The 24,041-nt window shown below is 39.1% G+C and overlaps 1 protein-coding gene across 43 annotated transcripts in view; it reads left to right on the top strand.

Annotated features, from left to right (window-relative positions):
- Window positions 1-24,041, top strand: part of PTPRD (protein tyrosine phosphatase receptor type D) — a 624,822-nt gene that overhangs the window by 313,324 nt on the left and 287,457 nt on the right. For 42 of the 43 annotated variants that reach the window (XR_013635846.1, XM_073345345.2, XM_078852933.1 and 39 more), the window contains exons 3-4: window positions 9,009-9,154; window positions 16,055-16,196. Coding sequence is in view for 41 of the 43 variants with exons in the window: in XM_073345345.2 (XP_073201446.1) it covers window positions 9,009-9,154; window positions 16,055-16,196 (288 nt within the window). In the remaining 2 variants the exon portion in view is untranslated. Of the gene's footprint in view, window positions 1-9,008; window positions 9,155-16,054; window positions 16,197-18,096; window positions 18,191-24,041 lie in introns of those variants that run through there. The other variant, XM_073345374.2, reaches the window with a different exon arrangement.

Here is a 24,041-nt window from a genome sequence, read left to right as displayed (position 1 = left end):
AACAATAGTTATGGCAAACTTCATTTTTTCCTAAAATAACTATTAAAGCAAAACAAATACACATTTCCATTGTGCACCCTTGTGTGAATTGTTAGAACAGCAATGCAGAGAAAATTTACATTGCAGTCAGTCAGGTTTCCTCCAGGATTACCAATTACTGTATAACAATGACTAATTATCATAACGTTTAGGTGAAGAGAAAAGGAGTACTAGTGGCACCTTAGAGACTAACCAATTTATTTGAGCATAAGCTTTCGTGAGCTACAGCTCACTTCATCAGATGCATCCAATGAAGTGAGCTGTAGCTCACGAAAGCTTATGCTCAAATAAATTGGTTAGTCTTTAATGTGCCACAAGTACTCCTTTTCTTTTTGCGAATACAGACTAACACAGCTGTTACTCTGAAACCTGTCTTTAGGTGAAGAGTTTCCCTGAATGCTGTGGGAGCTGTAATACTTGCATCCTCATGCACTCACTATCGGACAGCACAGTAAACCATATTAGGATTATTCTGTTTATAACTTTGGCAAAGCTTCCAAGGAGCATGACATCATGGAAGGGAGAAGGAGAGAATATTGCTGCCACTTTTCCACCCAAGCAACTAGTCAGAGTTTGGAGCCCTGGGGAATATTCCACTTGGAAGTAGAAACTGATGGAGTCTGATATTTTCTTTGATGCTGTCTTCTTTACGAACCAGTTGTGTAGAAAATTCTGTATCTCTGAACTCAGAAGGAACAAAGAACAAAAAGAGTGATTTCTTAGTTTACAGCCTCTAAGCCTCTTGAGCCAACACCAGAACCAAAAGCTCTCTCTCTAGCTTTTTTCCAGAGTCACACTGTGCTCACTGGCTACTTTTTGGCTTTCTTGCCTCTCCCTCTCCCTCTCCTTGTCCTAAGTTTCTGTGTGTTCTTTGTTTCCCTTACCCCCCAACTCCACTTCTCCACCCCCCCCCAGCAATACTCAGCCAAAAGTTCCTGGACAGGTTCACATACATCTTTTGTTTTAGGTGAGGGATTATGCTTCCAGTTTTGTTAATTGAAGAATGAGTTCATACCTATCAGTCTTAGTCGGGTTTCATTAAACCCATAACATGGTTTCATCAAGTTCATAAAAATATTTTGTATACATGTGTGTGTATACAGATGTGCTTAGGACTGTAACATCAGTGTCACAAGAGAACTGAGCACATAGACTCACATTTCACTGAAGGGCCTGGCCTACTGTAAAGAATGGTGTCAGCTACATTTCACAACACTGATTCACCATTTGTGTTATATTTGCACATTAGAAGTATCTCTTCTTAAAGGTTTCAAAGCTTTTAATTTTCATTTATATAGCTCTAGATTACAGAAGGATGCTGTATCACCACTCTTTAATAAAACACAACACATTCTATATAAACAGTTTATGATTTTAAATCCTTATTTTTTTAAAGTATTGCTAAATAGCTAAAATAAAATAAGTTAGTTATGGGCATGGGTTCAGTAGGCAACATTGCATATTTCTATGATGTCCACAAATGCAATTTTCAATTTCAGTTAGACAAATGAGGCACTGATTTAGTCTATCGATTTATTCTATACTTTGCATTTAGCTTTTTGTTTTCTTAATTGTAGTTTTGTTGGAATATTTAAGCTGGCCAGTAAGTAGAAAAATGCTGAAATAAACTGTAAGGTGGTAGCTGATAACTGCTTGCATTTTTTTTCCTTTGGTGGAATTCATTGCATTGGAAGTTTCAAGTGTTAATGAGCTGTGCCAAGAGAGTTTTTGTTGGACTCTGGACTGCAGTTGCCAAGGTGTGACAATCAGGGTCCAAACACCCCGTGGCGAGAACAGGGAGTATGAACCCCAAAAAATAAGCAGTTGAATTGACTGATTTGTATACAATATTATTGTACTATAAAAGTGTATTGACTAAGGGATCATAAAAACAGATGGCACGCTGGTCATGAACATCATTGCATGATGTACGTACGGATGGTATGTGAAGAGTTATGTATGTGTGCTGGAAACATGTTCCTAAAATATGTTTTGGGGGCAGACTTGATAAGCAATTTTAGACAAATCTTGTCCTAGACAAGAGACTGTTGTTTTGCCTCTTTGCCTGTGGCTCCAATGTAAATCGAGCAAGGTGATGACAAAGATTATGGAAGTTACTTTTACATATGGGTCAACAGAGGGATGGGAAATGAACAGGAAGAAGCAAACAGCATGGGAGAATTTTAGCTGGGGACAGACTTCAAAAGAATACATTTCAAAGGTTTGCTGGACTATAAAAATCAGAGGACAGAACCCCTGAGTTATCTAGAGGTTAGAGGGCAAAGGGGACAGTGCCTTCTGATTTTGTGAAAGTTGGATCCCTTTGCCTGGAAGATTGGGGATGGTGGTAGCTTGACATGAGAGAGAAATTGTTTTAGGCATAAACATAGCTTGCTAGAATTAAGTTTTAGGCACTAAAAAGCATGTTATTTTTGTTTTGTTTATAACCCTTTTCTGTGTGTCTTATTCTTGCCTGGTATCACTTAAACCTGTGTTCTTTATTAATAAACTTTTTCTTGTTTTGTTATAAAACCATCTCAGTGCCGAACAGTAAAGTAACATGTGGAACCTGGGCTAAAGTAACAGACTGGGGTGGGCACTGTGTCTTTGGAGGCAGCAAGCATAATACTTTCTGTGAGTGCCCAGTGAGAGGCATTGGGCATTGCAGAGAGACATCTCTGGGGAACCCAAGAACTGTGGTTCACTGATTATTACTTGCCAGCCAAGGTTAAGACTGGGAGTCTCAAGGAGTTCACTGGTGAAGCGAACAGACTGGTGCGGTAGGGAGCTATTTCACAACCTTACCTACTGCAAAGCTCTCTCTTGCTGAGGCAAGAGAGGTAACACAGGGGCTTACGGTTCTGGGTTCCCCGAGGAGAGCATCACATAAGGAAGGTTAAAAATAATTGTCAGTTTGCAGTTGACATTGTCCTCATGTTAATAAGCAGAATTGTGTGTGTAGGGTCCTAATTGTATTTGCCATCAGAGCCGAGCAATTTAGGATGGAATCAAAGTCAAGATATTGACAACATTTAATGCAGAGATCATTTGTATCAAACTTTAATTTACAACCTCCATAAAAGTAAAGGTAACAAGCACAACTTTTTTTTTCCTGTCTGGGGGTGATCTAAAATAATTTTACCTTGGTGATAGGCACTTTATAAATAACTAGATGAGTACATTCATGGATGGGTTGATGGGTAGACATCATGATATTTGTGTATCTGTCCAGCCAGCTGGCTGAATGCCTCACAGATATTAATGAATTTATCCTCACACTTCTATAAAACAGGGAAGTATTATTCTCCTTTTGCAGTTGGAGAGCCTGAAGCTGACAATTTAGCCCATTTCTTGTGAATCAACACTGTAAGTTCTGAAGACCAAACTAAGCCCACAGTTATGTTTCTGCAAACTCGTTGCCTTCAGTAGAATTGCACAGGTGTAGCTGTATGGAACTTAGTAAACAATTCTGCTGATGTTACACAAGAGGGAATAGAATCTAGCTTGCTCACTGTCAGCAGCCTGGGCTTAGGGTTGCCAACTTTCTAATTGCTGACAACTGGACCCCTCCTGTTCCTCCTCTTCCCCCCAAGACCCCACTCCTGTTCTGCCTCTTCCCTTGAGGCCCTGCTCCACCTCTTCCCTCAAAGACCCACCCCTGCTCCTTATTTTTGTCTCTACAGTCAGCACTCATATCTCTGTATAAGAAAGTGTTAGCTTTACAGTTTCAGGGCAGAATATTCCTTAAGCAGTGGTGCAGTTTGCACAGTATTGGAAATAAAGACTTCAAGTAATTTTTAAAATGGGTGGCCAAATTATTTTCTTGTATAAATAGGTGCAACCAGCCCCATGACCTTCAATGGAGTTGTACTAATTTACACCAGGAGAGAATTTGGCTCTGCATTTTTATAAGGGGAAATTTCCCTTTATTTCTCCTTCCTTTTTCACCACTACATTTTACAGCAGAACAATAAAACATGGTACTGCCTTATGTAGTATGTTGATGGGCAGCACTATAAAACCCTAAAATAGAATATTTTATTCATCTAGAGAATTGGTTCAACGTACTTTTAGTTTAAGATTTTTTTTTAAATATTCTGTATAATCCTGCCCCCAAGATAACTAAGTTAGTGGCTGTGGGGAGTGAAAAGGCACCATTCTTAATGCTTGGTATGATTTACAGTGTACAGCTTGTGTCTTGAAAAACAAACCTCTTAAATGGCTCTAAGGAAGTAAGTCATACTTTTTGTTGTTTCATTGTTGTGAGATGTAAATCAGTGGGCTAATCTGTAGAAGATATGGTGTAAGGCAGGTGGGGATTCATACAGTTTTGAGTTAAAATATTTCCTAAGTAGCCTAAATCAAAGGACTCACCCACACAGCATTTTTCTTTCAAGTGTTTTGCAGGGTGTTTCGTTGAATTAACAATGTCAAAAAGAATAAAAGGAGCACGGTAATATTTCAACTTTATCTTGATAACAGAAAATCACAGCTTGTGTAATGGAATATGAGCATTTCAGGCCCAATCTTTTTACATATCAGAGTGGAAGGTTAATACATACATAGAAAAGGGTCCAAAACTACCAGGATCTGTTGAAGCCAGATGCTTTCTATCAGACTTAATTGTTCTCTCTCTTAAGATCCAGGCATAAGGTTTGTATCTCAGGCTCAGGATTTTCCCATTTCTTTCCTGTTATTTCTTTGGCTATTCATGACTCCAGGTTTTGTTTTGCGATAGACTTTTCACTATAGTGGTTGGATTCCTGTAGGGACAGTGACATGCTCTCTACTTTGTTAGTTCTAGACTCACTAGTGCACTTGTTTTTCAAGCATGTAGAACTTCAGTAGACAGAATTATTCAGTGAACAGGTCAAGGTTCCCAGAGCATTCTGAGAAGCTGCTTGCTTATATAGGCTAATTACGTCAACTAAACTCTGCTGCCACTTTCCATCGCTACAGGTAACACTCTAACTGTAACATGGTCTTGCAATATACTAAAACAACTACTCTGGTTGTGAATCCTAAGACTCCTTTTTTTTTAATGACATGAAACAAAACCTTGATGGAAGCATAAAATAATTGTGGAACATTATGTGATCAAGTCAACTTAAATTGTAATTGAAACGATAGCAATGCATATTTTGCCTGTCACAGCTATTAAAAATGTGGGAATTTCCCTGCAGCACTATTTTCGTCTCATTGTTGGCAAACAGTTTTTCACAATTTGCTTGTAACACTTTAACAATAGCATAAAAATACATGTTTCATCTTGTTATACTCAGGATATTCTTGATTTTCTTATATTAAATATGGCTATTTAGGACAGTACAGTAAGTTCATTTATAATGGTAGCTGTGACGGGTTCGGTCACAGAGACCCCCTTGGGACTGTTGCCTGATGGGCTCAGAGGTAGTTTTAGCACATTTTCTCTGATGGCTTGGGACTTTAGAACCCTGTCTTGTTGAGCCAGACGTGCAAGCCTGCTGCAACACAGACCCAGGATCTGAACCATGCCTCCAAAGCTGCAGACTTAACTGAAAACAGCTGTGCCCCTGTCTTCAGCACCCAGACACCCAGCTCCCGTTGGATCCAAACCCCAAATAAATCCATTTTACTCTCTATAAAGCTTATACAGAGTAAAATCATAAATTGTCCACTCTCTATAACACTGATAGAGAGATATGCCCAGCTGTTTGCTCCCCCAGGAATTAATCACTTACTCAGGGTTTACTAATAAACAAAAGTGATTTTATTAAGTATAATAAAGTATAATAAAAAGTAGGATTTAAGTGGTTTCAAGAAATAACAGACTGAACAAAGTAAGTTACCAAGCAAAATAAAACAAAGCACGCAAGTCTAAGCCTAATACATTTAAGAAACTGAATACAGGTAAATCTCACCCTCAGAAATGTTCCAATAAGCTTCTTTCACAGACTAGACTCCCTCCTAGTTTGGGCCCAATCCTTTCCCCTGGTACAGACCTTGTTAGTTCCAGCTCCGGTGGTAACTTGGGGATTTCTCATCCCCCTTTGTTCTGTTCCACCCCCTTTTATAGCTTTGCTACAAGGCAGGAATCTTTTGTCTTTCTGGGTCCCCGCCCCTCCTTCTAAAAGGAAAAGCCCCAGGTTTAAGATGGAGTCCAGTATCAGGTGACATGGTCACATGTCCTGTGAGACCCCAGCCTCCATTCTTGTGACTAAACAGAGCCATTTACAGGTGATTGATTCCAAAAAACCTTTAATGGCTTCCACTTAACATCTTTCCATCAGTAATACAAATTTATATCTTAGTCTTCTAACTCCAATACATGCATACAAATAGGATGAACATATTTAGTAGATTATAAGCTTTGTAATGATACCTTACAAGAGACCTTTTGCATGAAGCATATTCCAGTTACATTATATTCACGCTCATTAGCATATTTCCATAAAACACATGGAGTGCAACGTCACAGTAGCCTCCTATTGTGTCCCCCTTTTTATTCATTTCACGTAGAATCATAGAAAATTAGGGTTGGAAGAGACCTCAGGAGGTCATCCAGTCCAACCCCTGCTCAAAGCAGGACCAACCCCAACTAAATCATCCCAGCCAGGGCTTTGTCAAGTCAGGCCTTAAAAACCCCTAAGGATGGAGATTCCACCACCTCCCTAGGTAACTCATTCCAGTGCTTCACAACCCTCCTAGTGAAATAGTTTTTCCTAATATGCAACCTAGACCTTCCCCACTGCAACTTGATACCATTGCTCCTTGTTCTGTCATCTGCCACCACTGATAACAGCCTAGCTCCATCCTCTTTGGAACCCCACTTCAGGTAGTTGAAGGCTGCTATCAAATTCCCCCCTCACTCTTCTCTGTTGCAGACTAAATAACCCTAGTTCCCTCAGCCTCTCCTCACAAATCATGTGCCCCACCCCACTAATAATTTGTGTTGCTCTCCATTGGACTCTCTACAATTTGTCCACATCCTTTCTGTAGTTGGGGAGCCCAAAACTGGATGCAGTACTCCAGATGTGGCCTCACCAGTGCCGAATAGAGGGGAATAATCACTTCCCTCAATCTGCTGGCAATGCTCTTACTAATACAGCCCAATATGCCACTAGCCTTCTTGACAACAAGGGCACATTGTTGACTCATATCTAGCTTCTCATCCACTGTAACCCCCAGGTCCTTTTCTGCAGAACTGCTGCTTAGCCAGTCGGTCCCCAGCCTGTAGCAGTGCATGGGATTCTTCCATCCTAAGTGCAGGACTCTGCACTTGCCCTTGTTGAACCTCATCAGATTTCTTTTGGCTCAATCCTTCAATTTGTCTAGGTCACTCTGTATCCTATCCCTAGTCTCCAGCATATCTACCTCTCCCCCCCCCCCATCAGTTTAGTGTCATCTGCAAACTTGCTGAGAGTGCAATCCATCCCAACATCCAGATCATTAATGAAGATTTTGAACAAAATTCATCATTTTTCACTGATTTTAACATTTTTCCCACCATGGTTACTGATACTTGTTTATAGTCTCCTGGTTTTCGCTGATAACTGTTTGACAAGAAACACTTCCTTTGGAAAGGCCAATTCAGCAGAGCATAAGGTTAGAAGTTATATGTGAGAAGTAGCAAATTAAAAAAAAAAAAACAGTACAAAGGAGAAGCCATGCCGGGGAGGGCTAGAAAAGAAAAAGGAAGAGAACAAAGGAGAATAACCGAGAGAAGAGAGATATGATGAAAGAAAAGAGGGAAAGGAAAAGTGAAAAAAAAAATGATGAGCCAGAAGAAGTGCACAGGACTTGAGATAAATCCGTATTGTTGATTAAATCCAGGCCACACATTCCAAAACCTATTTCCACTCCACTTCAAGATAAACACAGTAACCTCCATATAATTCCTTTATATACCAGTTCAAAATAAAGGAAAATGATACAGCGGAAACCCTGGATATCTGCACATCACTGATCTTGAAACACTAACTTTAAGGTAGCTCTCCCAAATATAATAGATATATGGGGGAGATATATGGGGAAGACTGGCTCGCTATGCAAGAGAATGCAGCAGCTATACTCAAGGATTCTGCAGCATATACATCTGCATGCACTGGTCAGATTTCACACATCAGGGTCATATCTGGTCTTGGTATAACCAAGGGTTTTGGTTAACCAGGATTCTCATCATCAAGGTTATACTACATAAACACAAAGAATGTTATTCTTCTTGGACAGAAGGAAAGAAAATAATTTGTGAAAATCCCTACTTTCCTTTCCTTTCCTTTCCTTTCCTTTCCTTTCCTTTCCTTTCCTTTCATGTTTCCTTTTATCTTTTCATTTCTCCTTTCTCCCACTCTCTCTTCTTTCTTGTCATCATGTCTCTGCAGATACAGTATCTTCTTTCCCTTGTTCCTTCAACAAATTGTGGCACAATTTGGGAGAGAGGCCAAGATTTATAAATGTGGTGTCTTTTGAACTGTGGGCAAGCATTAGTTTCTTTCCTACAATTGTCCTTTCTCCTCTGTGATCTAAATTTTTAATCTGTAGGCATTTATACCGATCTCCTCAAACTTTTCCAAATGTTTCTGTCCTAAATGTCACTGATTTTAATGGCTCAGAGGTGGAAAACTTGCTTTCATGACATCCCCTGATAGTAACATTAAGCCATGAACCATGATTTTATTCCATTTGATTGATGAGCTCATTTTGCAACAGAGGACAAATTAGATTTTTATTTATAATGGTGATAAAAATTAATGCATGGTCTTCCTATTCTGATGGTGTTAGATTTCTGTGTTAATACACATTTTACTAGTCAAATCTCTAAGTGCTCCCCTGACCTTTTAAGGTTTTTTTTAAAAGCCTTTTCTTTCAGGTGAATACAATTCCTAGAGAAACAAAGTATTTCCTCCTTTTTTATTTTCATTTTGACAGCTTGACATGCTTTTTTATGTCTACTGCTTAGATTTATTTTGTTACTTATTTTCTTGTTTTAGCACCGCCAAAGTTTACAAGAACTCCCGTTGATCAGACAGGGGTCTCTGGAGGAGTCGCATCATTCATCTGCCAAGCTACAGGAGACCCAAGACCTAAAATTGTCTGGAATAAAAAGGGAAAGAAAGTCAGCAATCAGAGATTTGAGGTATTAGGTCCATTGTTCTGTTCCTCTGAAAAACATTCATTCTAACATCACATTTAGTTTATGTTTTTAATCCTGGTAAATGTGCTTTATTACCAATGACTAAGCACATAGCCAGCACTGCAGGGGATAAATCTTTGCAAGCAATCCTGGGAATAACCTACTCTGCAAACTGGTTGTGCGCAGGACCATTGAAGAGAAGATGGTTTTGCTATCTCTTAAGAGTTTCCTTTTGGTTTTTTAAAGATTAGCATTGGGAATGGTCTGAGGGGAGGCGGCTTTCCTACCTTTCATGGCCAGAAATTGAATAAAATGATAAAGACTGTCTACTAGTGGAATGTGGGGGTGTTTCTGGGGAGTAATTCTGGGGACACTATTGTCTCTTTAAGTGGTGGGAGAAGTTAGGAATAAGGTTGGATTGACCTATGAATTGTTCCAGATGCCTATACCAAAAAACCTGGAGTTGATTATGTAGAACTTCAGCTGCATCTCTACTAGCTTCTCAGTATTAAAAATAGGATTTTGCTTTTAGAAAATAATCACAAGGCAAAGTGCTATTATAAATTATCTATCACACAGTTCTGACACACACTGTCTGAATGAAAGGTCTAGACTTGCATGCCAAAATGTTTATAGGAAAATTTAAGTCTGTGCCTCTGACTATGAAGAGACAAACCAAAATGCGGTGGGATAATTTTTCACAGCACTCACCCAGGGTGCTAGCTTTTAATGGTATTTGAGTTGATAACTCACATATGGCTTTGTAAATTAGTCCTGCTATGTCAATAGAGCAAAGGCTACATTTTATTTTTTATGTGGGCTACTTGTTTTATTTTAAGAGTATTTAAAAGCAATCAGCTCATGTTTTGGTATCATACAAGATCTAGCAACCTTTCACTAGTTATTATGGTTCTTTGCAAGTGCATTTAATTCAGTAAGAAAAATAAGAAAAATAGTTGTCAAAGGATTTTAAGATGTGTTCTCTCCACTCAATGCAAGTAATTGTTTACAGCTTTCAATGCATATGACTATCTCTTTTTTACGTAATTGGAGTGAGAGGAGAATAGGCACTTTATAATAAAGGATATGCAATCTGTCCCATAATGGTCACAAAATCTACATTGAAGATGAGCAACAAACAGTCAGACAGATCATGTATATGTCTGAGTATTGTATTTGTGTTGATTTAGTTTTATTTTGCAGTATTATATTGTATTTGTTTCATATACCATTTTATGTTTATTTCTGTATTTGTTTTATGGGAGAATAGGCTAAAAGATAAGCATGTTTTACTTCCATAAAATATTTGAACTGAACTATAAATATATGATGTAAAATGTATTTTAAAAAGTCCTTAAGTGGTATGTGGAACAAGAGTGCATATTCAAATAGGACAGGACATGTTTCAGTGAATTATGAAACATTTAACAGGTAATTTTCATTATAAAGCATTGAAAAGCTAGTTAGTTAAAACAGAAAGCACATCAACACTTTAAGGAGCTTTCTTCCCTCTCCAGAAAAAAGCCATTAACTCATCCTGTAGAATTTTCAGATGGAAATTAGAGCAACAGCAGAAATTAGATTCAGAAATGGCACATGGAGAAACAGGGAACATTTTGGACTTTCCACCTCAACAGTAACTGCAGGGGTCTCAAATAACTATTCTTGTTTTTCCCTTATTCACTAAAATAAATGTTTATGTGTCTTTCTGAATTTCATTACTCAGTAGGAAGGAGGCTTCACCTGCATCTCTCTCATTATAAAAGTGCTTTTGCTCCCTGTTTGAACAATTCCAAGTATGTGGTATTGCCCAATAATTTATAGGAGCAGTTTATCATTTCAGAAATTTAAGGCATAGGGCGGACCTTTCATACAGAAAATATATATTATGAATGAACATTGCATGGTGTTTTTTCTGCATGAAATCCATTCAAACAACATGCATTAGAAAGTTCGGCTTGAAAATTATTGGCCATTAGAGGTCCCTTTCACAGTTTGGAAGCTATCTTGTTTGGAATCAGAGTGCCAGAACAACTGGGTTTCACCTCACAGTTCTTTTGTCCATACTGTTCAGGAGGTAACATTTTTAGCCCATAAATAGGCTTGGCAGAATTTAATATTTGTTTTTATCATTTTAATGGATTTTTTTATTTTAAGCATATTTTTCCTGATTTTCACAATTGCACAAAGTATTGGTTTTAAGCATTTTAAAATTATTTTATCAGTTTAAATTTAAATTTTCACAGCTGTAGGAAATTGGGGGAGGTCAAGACAATAATTTTTTAATGACAGTAGACATTGAGATTCAAAAAGTTAAAGCTTTATAACTGTTAAAATACGATTGTTAACATCACTTGTCAAAATACTATGAAGTAAATGTCCTAAAATAAAATTCTGATAAGTTCTCAAGTAGCATTTTTCTTGCTTTGCTTATCTGTAAATTGCTGTGGTTATCAATGAAAATATTGTTTTTGTTGGTTGGTGTGTGTGCAGTGAAATTAATTTTTACCAACAGTTACTGATAAAAATCTTTTCCTTCCAAAAAGCAAATGAGCAAAACCGCTGGTGGCGTATATCTAATCCATAGTGTAATGTGCAACTAAAGGGAATATCAGTAGCATTCATCTGCTGAAGCTTCCCCATTCTGCAATGATTTGGCTTCTCTGTAAAGGCCCACAGTCTCAAACCTGGGCCCACAGATTCTCAGGCAGCTTTCACACCCTGGCTCTCCCTGGGGAGTTGACCCAGAACTACTGCATATGAGGGGCTCACAGAACTCTGACTCCTCCCAGAGGCACTGCCCTGAAAGATCCTAATTGGGGATGATGGCCAGCCCTTCCAATTGGCCAGAAGGACGCATAGGAAGTTGTCTGAGCAACTAAGGGGCTTCCTGACTGGCTGCCGCACTGGACCTGACTCCTATTTGATCACTGGTTTTGATTCCTGCTCTTACCACTGGCTTGGTTCCTGGACTCTGATTCTGTCTCTTACCTCTGTCTTAGTTTCTGGATACTGATTTTGGCTCTGACCACGAGGCCTGACTACCCCTACTCTGACCATTAGGTCAGACTGCCCACGTCTCAGTCCTGACATTCTCCTTCTGAGTCAAATGGTTGTACCAACCTGTTTCTTAGGATTGTGGAGCCTCCTCTCCCTCCATAGCAGCCCACACGTCATATATACCAGCTATCCTGTTTTGATTCACACTGGAGGGAGGTCTGTGTGTCCTTTAGGTTTGTTCAAGATGGTGGCTTTCTTTAAAGAACAGAGAAAAGGAAGTCAGTATGTGGGGCTGTGCCATTGACCTCTCCCCAAGAAAGCACATATTATTTTGCTGTTCCTCAGACTCTTCCCAGTCTCAGAAAAGCCAGTAAACCAGCCTTAGGATGTGCACAGTGAGGTAACATCCATACAAACTGAGTCCAAAACCATGGAGGCTGGTGATCAGTGCTGCAGTCTGTGGGACTGGGCCTGGTTCAACAACATCCTGCCCAGTGCTCTATACAAGGCCGACCATGGGAGAATCTGCATTTGTCTCATGCCCGCAAACAAAAACTTTTTATTATCATTTACCAACAGAAGGTGACCCTTCAATTTTCATAGAGGGTCTTGCTATTAATCTCTTATCCTTTTAATTCCAATATGAGGCAAAGGAAAATCCTGGTATTCCCTACTTGAACTCTAAGAGTCAGATTTTCAAAACATACATTGCATTTGTGCAGGTACAACTTTGCATATGTATTTTTGAATGCTATCATTTTGCATTTAAATGTTAGACTTTACATATGCAAAAACCCATTAGTGTACAGAAACTAAGGACAAATGGGCTAGAGCTTGTAAATTCTGTCATTTGCACATGATAGCAATACTGCCCAAACACGTATGGAATGTGTATGGCTTAAATGTAGCAACCAATGAAGAGGTGGGTGAGACTCCCCCACAGAAGTTTGACCTGCTTGTTTTATTTCCAGAGATCCCAACAGCTCAGGAAGTTGAAATCTCTTTTTTCTTCTATGCTCCCAAGAAAGAACTGTTGTTCTGCTTTGTCAAGGGATCTTTTAAGGGGCAGAAGGGGTCTATTGCCTCTTTAAGAGTCACGTGACACTCAACAAGGGACATGACATAACTCCTGGGCCAAACAAGAATCTGCTGCGGTACTATAAATTTGCAAGACAGTGACCTGGCACTTATCCGAGAGTGCTAAAGGAGTTGGCGGATGTGATTGCAGAGCCATTGGCCATTATCTTTGAAAAACTCATGGCGATCGGGGGAGGTCCCGGATGACTGGAAAAAGGCTAATGTAGTGCCCATCTTTAAAAAAGGGAAGAAGGAGGATCCTGGGAATTACAGGCCGGTCAGCCTCACCTCAGTCCCTGCAAAAATCATGAAGCAGGTCCTCAAGGAATCAATTCTGAAGCACTTAGAGGAGAGGAAAGTGATCAGGAACAGTCAGCATGGATTCACCAAGGGCAAGTCATGCCTGACTAATCTAATTGCCTTCTATGATGACATAACTGGTTCTGTGGATGAAGGGAAAGTAGTGGACGTGTTATTCCTTGACTTTAGCAAAGCTTTTGACACCGTCTCCCACAGTATTCTTGCCAGCAAGTTAAAGAAGTATGGGCTGGATGAATGGACTATAAGGTGGGTAGAAAGTTGGCTAGATTGTCGGGCTCAACGGGTAGTGATCAATAGCTCCATGTCTAGTTGGCAGCCATTATCAAGCGGAGTGCCCCAAGGGTCGGTCCTGGGGCCGGTTTTGTTCAATATATTCATAAATGATCTGGAGGATGGTGTGGATTGCACCCTCAGCAAGTTTGCAGATGACACTAAACTGGCAGGAGAGGTAGATACGCTGGAGGGTAGGGATAGGATACAGAGAGCCCTAGACAAATTGGAGGATTGGGCCAAAAGAAATCTGATGAGGTTCAACAAGGACAAGTGCAGAGTCCTGCTCTTAGGACAGAAGAATCCCATGCACTGCTACAGACTAGGGACCGAATGGCTCGGCAGCAGTTCTGCAGAAAAGGACCTAGGGGTTACAGTGGACGAGAAGCTGGATATGAGTCAACAGTGTGCCCTTGTTGCCAAGAAGGCCAATGGCATTTTGGGATGTATATGTAGGGGCATAGCAAGCAGATCGAGGGATGTGATAGTCCCCCTCTATTCGACATTGGTGAGACCTCATCTGGAGTACTGTGTCCAGTTTTGAGCCCCACACTACAAGAAGGATGTGGAAAAATTGGAAAGAGTCCAGCGGAGGGCAACAAAAATGATTAGGGGACTGGAACACATGAGTTATGAGGAGAGGCTGAGGGAACTGGGATTGTTTAGTCTGCGGAAGAGAAGAATGAAGGGGGATTTGATAGCTGCTTTCAACTACCTGAAAGGGGGTTTCAAAGAGGATGGATCTAGACTGTTCTCAGTGGTATCAGATGACAGAACAAGGAGTAATGGTCTCAAGTTGCAGTGTGGGAGGTTTAGGTTGGATATTAGGAAAAACTTTTTCACTAGGAGGGTGGTGAAACACTGGGATGCGTTACCTAGGGAGGTGGTAGAATCTCCTTCCTTAGAGGTTTTTAAGGTCAGGCTTGACAAAGCCGTGGCTGGGATGATTTAGTTGGGGATTGGTCCTGCTTTGAGCAGGGGGTTGGACTAGATGACCTCCTGAGGTCCCTTCCAACCCTGATATTCTATGATTCTATGATTTACTTTCAATGCCTGACTGAATGAATGCAGCAGTCAGAAGAAGAGGTCTTAGTGACTTAGTCTTTGACAAATACAATGCACTGTACTTCCTATGAGCAATTCATGTCTACCTATAAGGGTGTTAGTCTCTTAGCTCGAGCATAGTAGGGAGCTTAAGCAGAAATTTAAATTTTATTTTTCTGACCAAACACCAGATTATTTTGAAGAAATCCATGAATCTGGCATCCCAGCCTAATAGCCAGGCTGATGATAGTCCCAAACTGTTGTACATAGTTAATGAAGAAAGAAATAGTTAATGAAAGTGAGGTTTTTTTGAGTTAGTTGCTAGGGAAGGTGCATGTGGTGCCTGTGGTGAGTGGGCTGCTGTAGAGAGTAGCAACATCCTGACAAGATGATTGATTTATCTCCCCGAGTCAGTGGAGGGAAGAGGCAGCAGTCCTATTAGCTCCAGACTACAGATGTATATTCAGATGGGGGAATGAAAGTTTCTTATGTAAATTATTCAAAAATAACAACCACACACCACTACCAAGAACAACACAGTCATTTCATTTTGTCTCTAAGCTGGACACACTCTATATAAATGATATTATCCGCTAATATTAATTATACATGGAACAAATTCACAGCTGGAGAAAACAGGGGTATGTCCTTTGGAAGTGTCTGGGCCACATTCAAACATGGTGTAAACAAAAGAGTGAATTTTATGTTGGCTTTAAGTGGAGAAGTAGTATAGTTCTTAGCTATTTGTATTTGATGTGAGTGCAAAATAAATTCAGCTTACATGCGAAAGGGGGAAGATGTGGAGTGGAGTGCAACAGGAAAAGCAACTAGCAGGAGAGTGTTAGTGGGATATAAGAAAGTATGAGGGGCCTAAAGTAAGAATATGCTTTCTTACACCTTCCTGTTAGTTGCTTTTTGTCACTAATCCCTTCCATGTAAATTACACTTACATTGATATTCAGTGGATCTATGTATGTTACACTGCATTGCCACTTAAGCGTACTTACATCTGTTTGTATAACCAATGTACACTACAGTCTAAGTCACTGTTGAATTCGCCTCTGTGTATATATGAAAAATGAAACTGGCTTTGAGGTTATGAATATTGATAGTTCATCGTGCACACATAGAATTAGCTGAGAGGTAGGCATTTGTAACAACACCTGTGACAGCTGTTGTTTCCTTCAATAGGTAATAGAATTTGATGATGGATCTGGATCAGTTCTCAGAATACAGCCTCTGCGGACTCCACGAGATGAAGCTATTTATGAATGTGTTGCTTCCAATAGTGTTGGAGAAATAAGTGTGTCCACTAGACTCACTGTTTTACGTGGTAAGTCCTTGTCAGACAATAACTTATTTTCTTTGATAGTGTCAAAACTATTACATCATTGCAGTGTTTTGTTTTTTTTCTACAACTAATGAAAGAAAGAGTGTTTAAGGTTTCTTTTTGGAGGGTACTGTCGTATTGTGAATGCTGGAAAATGGGAACTTCCTTGTTTGAAATTTGGATTTGGTTTTCTTTTGGATGTTTGACTCTCTAATGGCTCCATCTTACTGAACAGGGAACAGGGTGGGGAAGAAAATGCAAGGTCAAAGAAAGTAAAATAAGGAGGAAAAATGGGAAGACTCTGGCTAGAACAAGCAAACAATAACATGTTTTGTGAATGCATCTGATTTGCACGTTAGTGCTGTCTTGTGCGCTTTTATTTGCATGATTGGCGTTTATACAGAAAGTTACCCATGCTGCCACTGACCTTGGTGAAACTACAGAAACAGTATTTACATAAGGATGAGCTGCAGCTAAACATTTTCTCCAAAGTACTGGGCGCAAACATGCTGTTCTTCAGCCTCAGACATGCATATCATCTTCTACATCTTTTTATTCATTTATTTAGCAAACATTGTTATTGAGGCCAATGAAAGGATCATCTAATTTTTCAACCCTGGAGTTGGAATATAAGATTTAGTGCCAAACCTATGGACTCACTTACAAATGATATTCCCATTGGAGTAAATGCTAGTAATCGAATGGCCTTTTGTATCTGTTGTTCATTCTTCTGGAGACAGATAGGAACTTTGTTTTGACATGTGAAATGTGTCCCTTCCTCACTTGCTTGCCAATCCCTCCTACAGTGCATTGTCCACTCTGTATTTTGGAGGGAGGTGCTTTCGTCAAAACACTAGCACAAAATGCACCATACCAGCCACATAAACGTACAGCAGGGAGTTTGTGAAGGTTAGGGTCAGGGTTAGGGTTTGTGTCTACTGGGATGAGAATTTCAACTATCAGACAGCATTAAAAGAAGATAATCCTTGGAGCTCTGTGTTTTATTATTCTTTGCCCCACCATTTAGAAACATTTGGGGAGATATAGAGATTGCTTTTCTTTATTTTGTTTTTTTCCCTTTGTGCTGCTTTCAAAGAACTGGATTTTTGTGTAGCAAGAAAGACTAACTTATTTGTATGTGGTTTTTTAATCAGTGTAAGCAATTATGTTGTTTACATCACTGATGAAAAAGGATCAGAACACTGTGTATGTATGATATATATTTAAAAATTTTCCTCAGAAGTACCTGACATAATGAAAATAAATACATGAATAAACCTGCTAAAAATTCAAATGTTATCTCTAGTGTTAACTTGGCTGTGTTTGGCATCATTTTAATTTATTTTCCAGCCACAGTTAATAAAAATGGAAAGGTTGATCATTTGGTTCATATTTTAACTTCCCTGTTCAACTCCCTGAACAAAGTAGTTGTTTCTATTGTTTGAAATGACAGAAATCATATTCTTTTCAGTTTTTTATGAATTCATAAATTAAAAAAGCCCCCAAAACAGTCATATTACATAGCAATAATTGTTGTTTGCAGTAAGATCTGAAGACAAGCTCTGTGTGAACTCAAAAATTTGTCTCTTTATCCAACATAAAGTTGGTCCAATAAAAGATATTGCCTCCCCCACCTTGTCTCTCTAATAGCAATAAATATCATTTAAAAATTAAGAATGTGGAAAAAAAAGTGGGAAAATTCAGATGTAAAGTGTATTCTCTGCGTACAGAATTTAATGAAGGGTAGAACACGTTACCTACTGAAATATATTTACAGGCCTCCTGGGTCTTTTCATTGAAATGTCTGTGCATGTGTTTTTAAAGATGCAGTTCTGAATCAACTGTTTCTTCCTTACTCTGTAGTAGAGAGACACCGGGACTTATCCTCTTCTCATTGACAACAATGAATACTTAAATGGGTGTAAGATCGGCACCCATGTCAAAACTGGCTGGCTCTAAAAATATGATCTACCTGTTCCCCCACCCCCATCTGCAATGTAAGCTGTTTGTTGTAAAGTATATGCAGGTTTTTCTTTGTCTTTCTTTCCAACTCAAATGGTTCAATACTCCTTAAAAATAACTTATGTCAGCATTCTACCTCTTATGAACAGCCCTACAATAATAAATGAGAGTGTACATGCACATGATGGAGATAAATAAAAGTTGGTAAGAAAACAAGGAAAAAATTAAAATGATTAAAAATCGAAGAGAAACTTTATAGTCTCCAGCCATAATGCTTACAGTTTTTGTTAAAAGGATAAAGGGAAGTAGCTGAGATCCTCTGGTTTGGGGCTCGATTAAAGCAAGATCCATGGATCTAAGCCATGAGATGGAAGGAGGCCCATATACACATTGATCCATGAGGTGTGGAATGGTGTAATAATGCCAGAGAGAATTGGGATCTGCCAACTGGAGAGCGTGAGGTAGCTTTAGGTGGCAGGTAGCATGAGGTTGCAGGTTTAGAAGCCACTTGGCAATGTTGTGGTTGATCATTTCTTTTATTAGATCCAGTGTTTCGGGCATTAGCATCCAGTGACTCAGGCAATGTAGGTTCAATTACTGCTTTGTGCTTCCTGTGTGGCCTTGGGCAAGTCACTTATTCTCTATATGCCTCACTTCCCCACCTGTACTTTGACCACAATAGTACTTCTGTGCATCACAGGGGTGCTGTAAGGATAAGTATGTGAATAACTACGAGGCACTCAAATACTACGGTGATGGGGGCCATGTCAGTATGATAGATAGATCTGAGTAGATTGGATCCAGGCCCCCTCAAGGCTTAATCCACCAGAGAGCCCCCATGTCGCTCTGCATTGTGAAGGTGGTACACATCTCTTTTGCAAGCTCCTCAAATGCTGCCTCCCTGTGCTCCCCGAGAACCAGCACAACATTTGTGCTGCATCTGAAACCATCCAAGCTCTTGCAGTGGAAGGTCAGGATTTGACCCAGAATTAACAAGCTTTGCCACCCTTTTGCCATGAGGGTTGATGAGGCAGAGGGATGTTCCCACGCAAGAAAGGGCCCAGTCTCACAAATTTTTTAATCATTTAAAGGTATGGTCAGCTTAAGTGGTTACAAATAACTTGGTTCAGTTTGTCTCAATGCAGTAACTTTTTTGCCATCACAACCACATCTGTATGCCTCCATCCTGTAGTCTGCCTCATCATGTTTCTATGGGAAGTTCTGGACAGCTATCACACAGTGGCTCAGCAGGAGCTGCCTGTGCCTGTGCCTATCCTCTTCTGTTTAGATTCTTCAACTGTGCTCAGAACCACGGTATCCGGTCAGTAAGTGCTACGAGCAATGCTGCAGCCCCTAGTTTCTGGAGTTGGTGCTTTACAGTATGGAAGAGGTGGCAGACAGAAAAGATAACAGCTTCCCTCATCACTCTGAAGCATTACGTGAAAAGTAGGCCAAGGCAAAGGGTTGTGTCCTTCTCCACTGAAGACTGAAATGCTAGTCCACTAACACGGTAGAGATGTTGGTGTCATTTATGTGCCAGCGGTGATTTTCATGAACCCAGCCAACCCTTTGCTGATGAAGCCATGCCAAGACTGTAAGCATGTCAACAAATGCTGCTTTATCTGTTGCCACTGTTGTGTCACAGTGGTGTTTGAGTGCACCTTTACGAGACTGAAACCGCCTAAAGCAAAACAACATAGAGCGGATGTATATCCCTACACTCATGGCTGCATGCTCTGTTCACTGTACTATCTGTGAATTAAAAGCAAAGTGCTTCATAGACACTTGGAAATTGAGGCTGGATCCTGATACATTCCCATCTCACTACAAGCTCTGTGATTACCATCTGAGCAAATATGCATAATAATGGATTCTCTGTGCCAGTATTTCTGCTCACACTGTCAATCGGCAAGGAGCAAGAGGAGCAAAATCTTTGTGTTGAGATGCTTTTCTCATATCTCTGCTATAAAGCTGCTTTTATAAAGTGATTGATGCGATGTCAAGCAATCATGGTATATAATAAAAAGTGAGTTATGTATTTAACAGTGTTTCCCTGGCCATTGATATGACAAGTGTAATTAAAGGACATTGTTTTTATTACAATGGAAGAGGTTCAGAGCAATTTCCAGAGTTTGAAAAATAGCAAGGGGGTGGGGGGAGAGATATGCATTCAAAGCACTATTATTTTCCTGATATCAGAAGATGGGTCACAAATAATGACAATTTGTTTCCATGTTCTCTCAATACCTCGTGATTTTGAGGTGGGCAGGGGCCATTTTAAACTGGCTTGCTCCTCTGGGTGATGTAACCGGGAAAAGCCATCAAGGGCAGCTTACGCATGGGGATTAGAGTCCCTGGAAGTCAGACACACAGAGTGACATCTTTATTCTGAGGGACAATGCACTGTGGGATGTCTGACTGCACAGTGCTAACTAAGAACAGGGAACTGGATTTACCAGTTACACTGGCCTTGCTATGGGTGCCCATCCATTGGCAAGATCATGACGTACCTAGCTGGTCACAAGAAATTTACCATGTGCCAAAAGAGCCAGCTTGCTGGGGAAGTGCCTGGGTAATATTCACTGGTTTTAACCATCTGTCGTGTGTACAGTGTTTTTAGTCCATTGGGCCTCTAGCTGGTCATAGGCATGGTAGAAAGTTGTGTGGATGGGGTCAGAAAGATAGAGCATGTGACACATGCATATATCTATCTCAAAAGCATTCACTAAGAGAAGTTTGAAGAGCCATAGTAAAAACTTCGCAGATTTTTAGTGAGAATGCAACCGACTACGTACAATACCTTACGACCAGAATTAGCATGTTCATTACAGTTCCATTTTATTAATGCCTCTTTTTGAAGACGAACACTGTGGTCCCTGCTGTGAAAATGGTACTTTGCACTTTATGTTATAAAGTGTTCTCTGCTGGGGAGCCGTGCTAGGAACATTAAAGAACAAAGGACAGCTGCTTGACGATCGTACAAAAGGGTTTTATGAAAGAGGGACCAAAAGGAAAGGTGGCCAATATACAGACAATTTACCAGCAATTATGGTACCAAGTGATGTGCAGATTACTTGAAATGGCTTACAAAAAAGTGCTAGGTCTAAGTGGATACAAAATTACAAACTCTTTTGATATATTTTAGTCATGTGTGTAAATACATGCAGGGCAAACAGAAACATTTGCTTTTTGTGCAGTATAATTTGAAACACTTAATGAATTATCACTCTGTATAAGAGGGAAGGGAAATGGAACTGTTAGCCAGATCAGGAAATGAACAAAAATTTGAAAAACACACAGTCCATTTCCTATGGCTGAGTTTTCAGTTCTTTTATAGTGAAGGAATATTTTGTTATGTCTAATGTAGAACTTTAGCATGACAGTACGCTTTGTCAGGAGAACTCATTCTATAACTAGTGTTAATAGTTTAATAAATTCTGCTTATGTAATTTAAATTATCAGGAACACATCAGGGTATACTATCATAAGCTATATAATGCACATAGATTCAAATTTTACTTTCAGATACATGTGTGCCACCCTATTGATTTCACAATTATGTATTATCATTTTATATGTAAAAATAATTTTAAAATCTACATTATCGCCTACAGTCATTCATAATATAAATAGAATGGGCTGAATAATATTCATGAATAACTGAACTATTTTTATCAATTATCTCATACATATTTTTCAAGTAATATTTTTAGTAGTCACTCAATTCCCAAGATGTAATATTTGTCAAAGAAACTGTTTTCCCCACCAATAAATGATTAATTTGTTCACAATTTTTGTCAACTGTTATCACACTTGACATATAAAATAATGCAGTTTTTCCTTCTGCATGGAATAACTGTATGCCAGTGTATTTTTAAAAGGGTTTGTTACAGTTAATAAAATACATATTGATAGTCATTAGAAAACTATTTCTGAATGTAAAACAGGTAGAATAGGAGTACATACACTACTTGAAAATGAAGGAAATATCTCAAGTTCATCAAAATTACTTGTATCTAAAATCCTTTTATCAAGAATTTCAAAAGTGAATAGTGAGCTTGGGTGCTTCAAATTTTGGATGCCAAATTTAAGCTATCAGTTTAGGCAAAATAAACCACTAGCTGCTTTTGAAAATCTTGGTCCTAAACTTTATTTTCTATGGTGGTTGTTCTATTTCTGTGAAACTTCTTTGAATTCCTTGCTGTCCCAGAAAATTATCTTAATATGCTACGCTGCTAGGATGTGTCTACTAAATGAAGATGTACCTTTCCTTGTTGTTTTGATCTAACTAGTCAGTGAAAACAGCTACTGGTCATGGTTTGTGTCTTTATAATGATTTTCTTATTTTTCCATTCTAGTTCATTTTCCTCTGAATTTCATTTTCTTGTTCATTGAACCACATTTCAGATATTTTCTTCCATGACTGTAAAATTACCAGTTCAGTTTCACTCATGTATATCTGTTCATGATGTCTACTTCATATTTTGAAATGGTATCAGTAGTGTTATAAATAATAATAAAGTATTGCTATCTAATGTTCACAGGGACAGTCAATTTGAAGTGGACAGTCATAAAAGATGAATGTTGACTTGAAGCGTCAGCTGGTTAAACTGTTCCTCCTCATCCATTTCTATTTTATAATAAGAAACTTTTTGTAGTCGATGACTGTTCATGAAATAGATGCCTGGCAGTCAGGTGAACTGAACATCCTCAGACAAGAAGGAGGAATAATACTGTACAAAGAAATAATAGTCCTCTTTAGCATGAAGGGCTTTTTTTTAATTAAAATGTTTTGGCCAAGAATGTACATCTGTTAATTCTTTTCAGACAAGAGCTCAATCATTCATTTCAGCCTGAAAAGCTGATCACAGTCTGGGTGGTCCCAGGGGAGAAACTAATAATTGTTTTTAGCACTGTAACCAATAAGTGTCTATCTCTGCTCTTTACAGAAGGAAATTAATGTATCATGAGCCGGGCAAATATATCCGTGTTAAAACATATTGTGCTTTTCCTTCTATTTTTTTTAACCAATTTATTTAGGTCGTTGATGTTTGTGAGGATCCACTCACTTGTCCTAGAATTGAGTCCCAAATTGAATCCATGCTTGATCAGGTACCATTCAGATTACAAACTGGAATGAGTAACAATGAAGCGAGAGAGAAACATTAGTACTCCAATCCTGCAAATCTGCCCAAAGGGTCAGTTGTAAGATCACCTGTCACCTAGGTCACCAGTTTTAATCTGGCCTGGTTCAGTAATGACCAGAAGTTATGAGAAGCAATGGGTGGGCATTTTGATGTCGTCCTTAGAGGATTATATCACAACCCCCACCCCACATCACCATTCTAGCTTTTACTAATCAACACTTTTGGTGATTCAGTAGAGAGACAGATAATAAACTGGTGAAGACTGCAAATTTTTTACCCCCTATGGGTGGTCCTGTGAGATCAATGTTGAGTCAAATGAGCTGGGCAGTGTGAGTAAGACTGATAGACAACTGCTGTCTGTACTGTACCTGTTTCATAGATAAGTAAACATTTTCCATCTCCTAGCTGTTACTTTGTCATTTTCCTCCACCATTAAATTAGATAAGTGAAAAGAAACAAAAGGTGAATTTTTTTCAGTGCCAAGGTGGATGTGAGGTATTCCATTATATTAAATAACAGTTTAGGTTTTTGATTGTGCAATTATTTAATCTAGTGGTAAACTTGTGTGCATCAAATATCTATTTTTAATTGATAAATGTAATAATTAAAGATTACTTAGTATACAGGAAGCTGTCAGCTATGACAAGAAGCTTGACCCTACAAACTCAAGTGACTAATCCTTATGTGTGCGTGTAGCCCCTTGTGCTCCTACAGAGTCCCATCGATGTAGTATCAGGGT

The sequence above is a fragment of the Lepidochelys kempii genome, chromosome 5, assembly GCF_965140285.1.
Source record: "Lepidochelys kempii isolate rLepKem1 chromosome 5, rLepKem1.hap1, whole genome shotgun sequence".
Classification (NCBI taxonomy): Eukaryota; Metazoa; Chordata; order Testudines; family Cheloniidae; genus Lepidochelys; species Lepidochelys kempii.
Note: the sequence above shows the minus strand (reverse complement) of the source record. Positions and strands in the feature narration are given on the sequence as shown.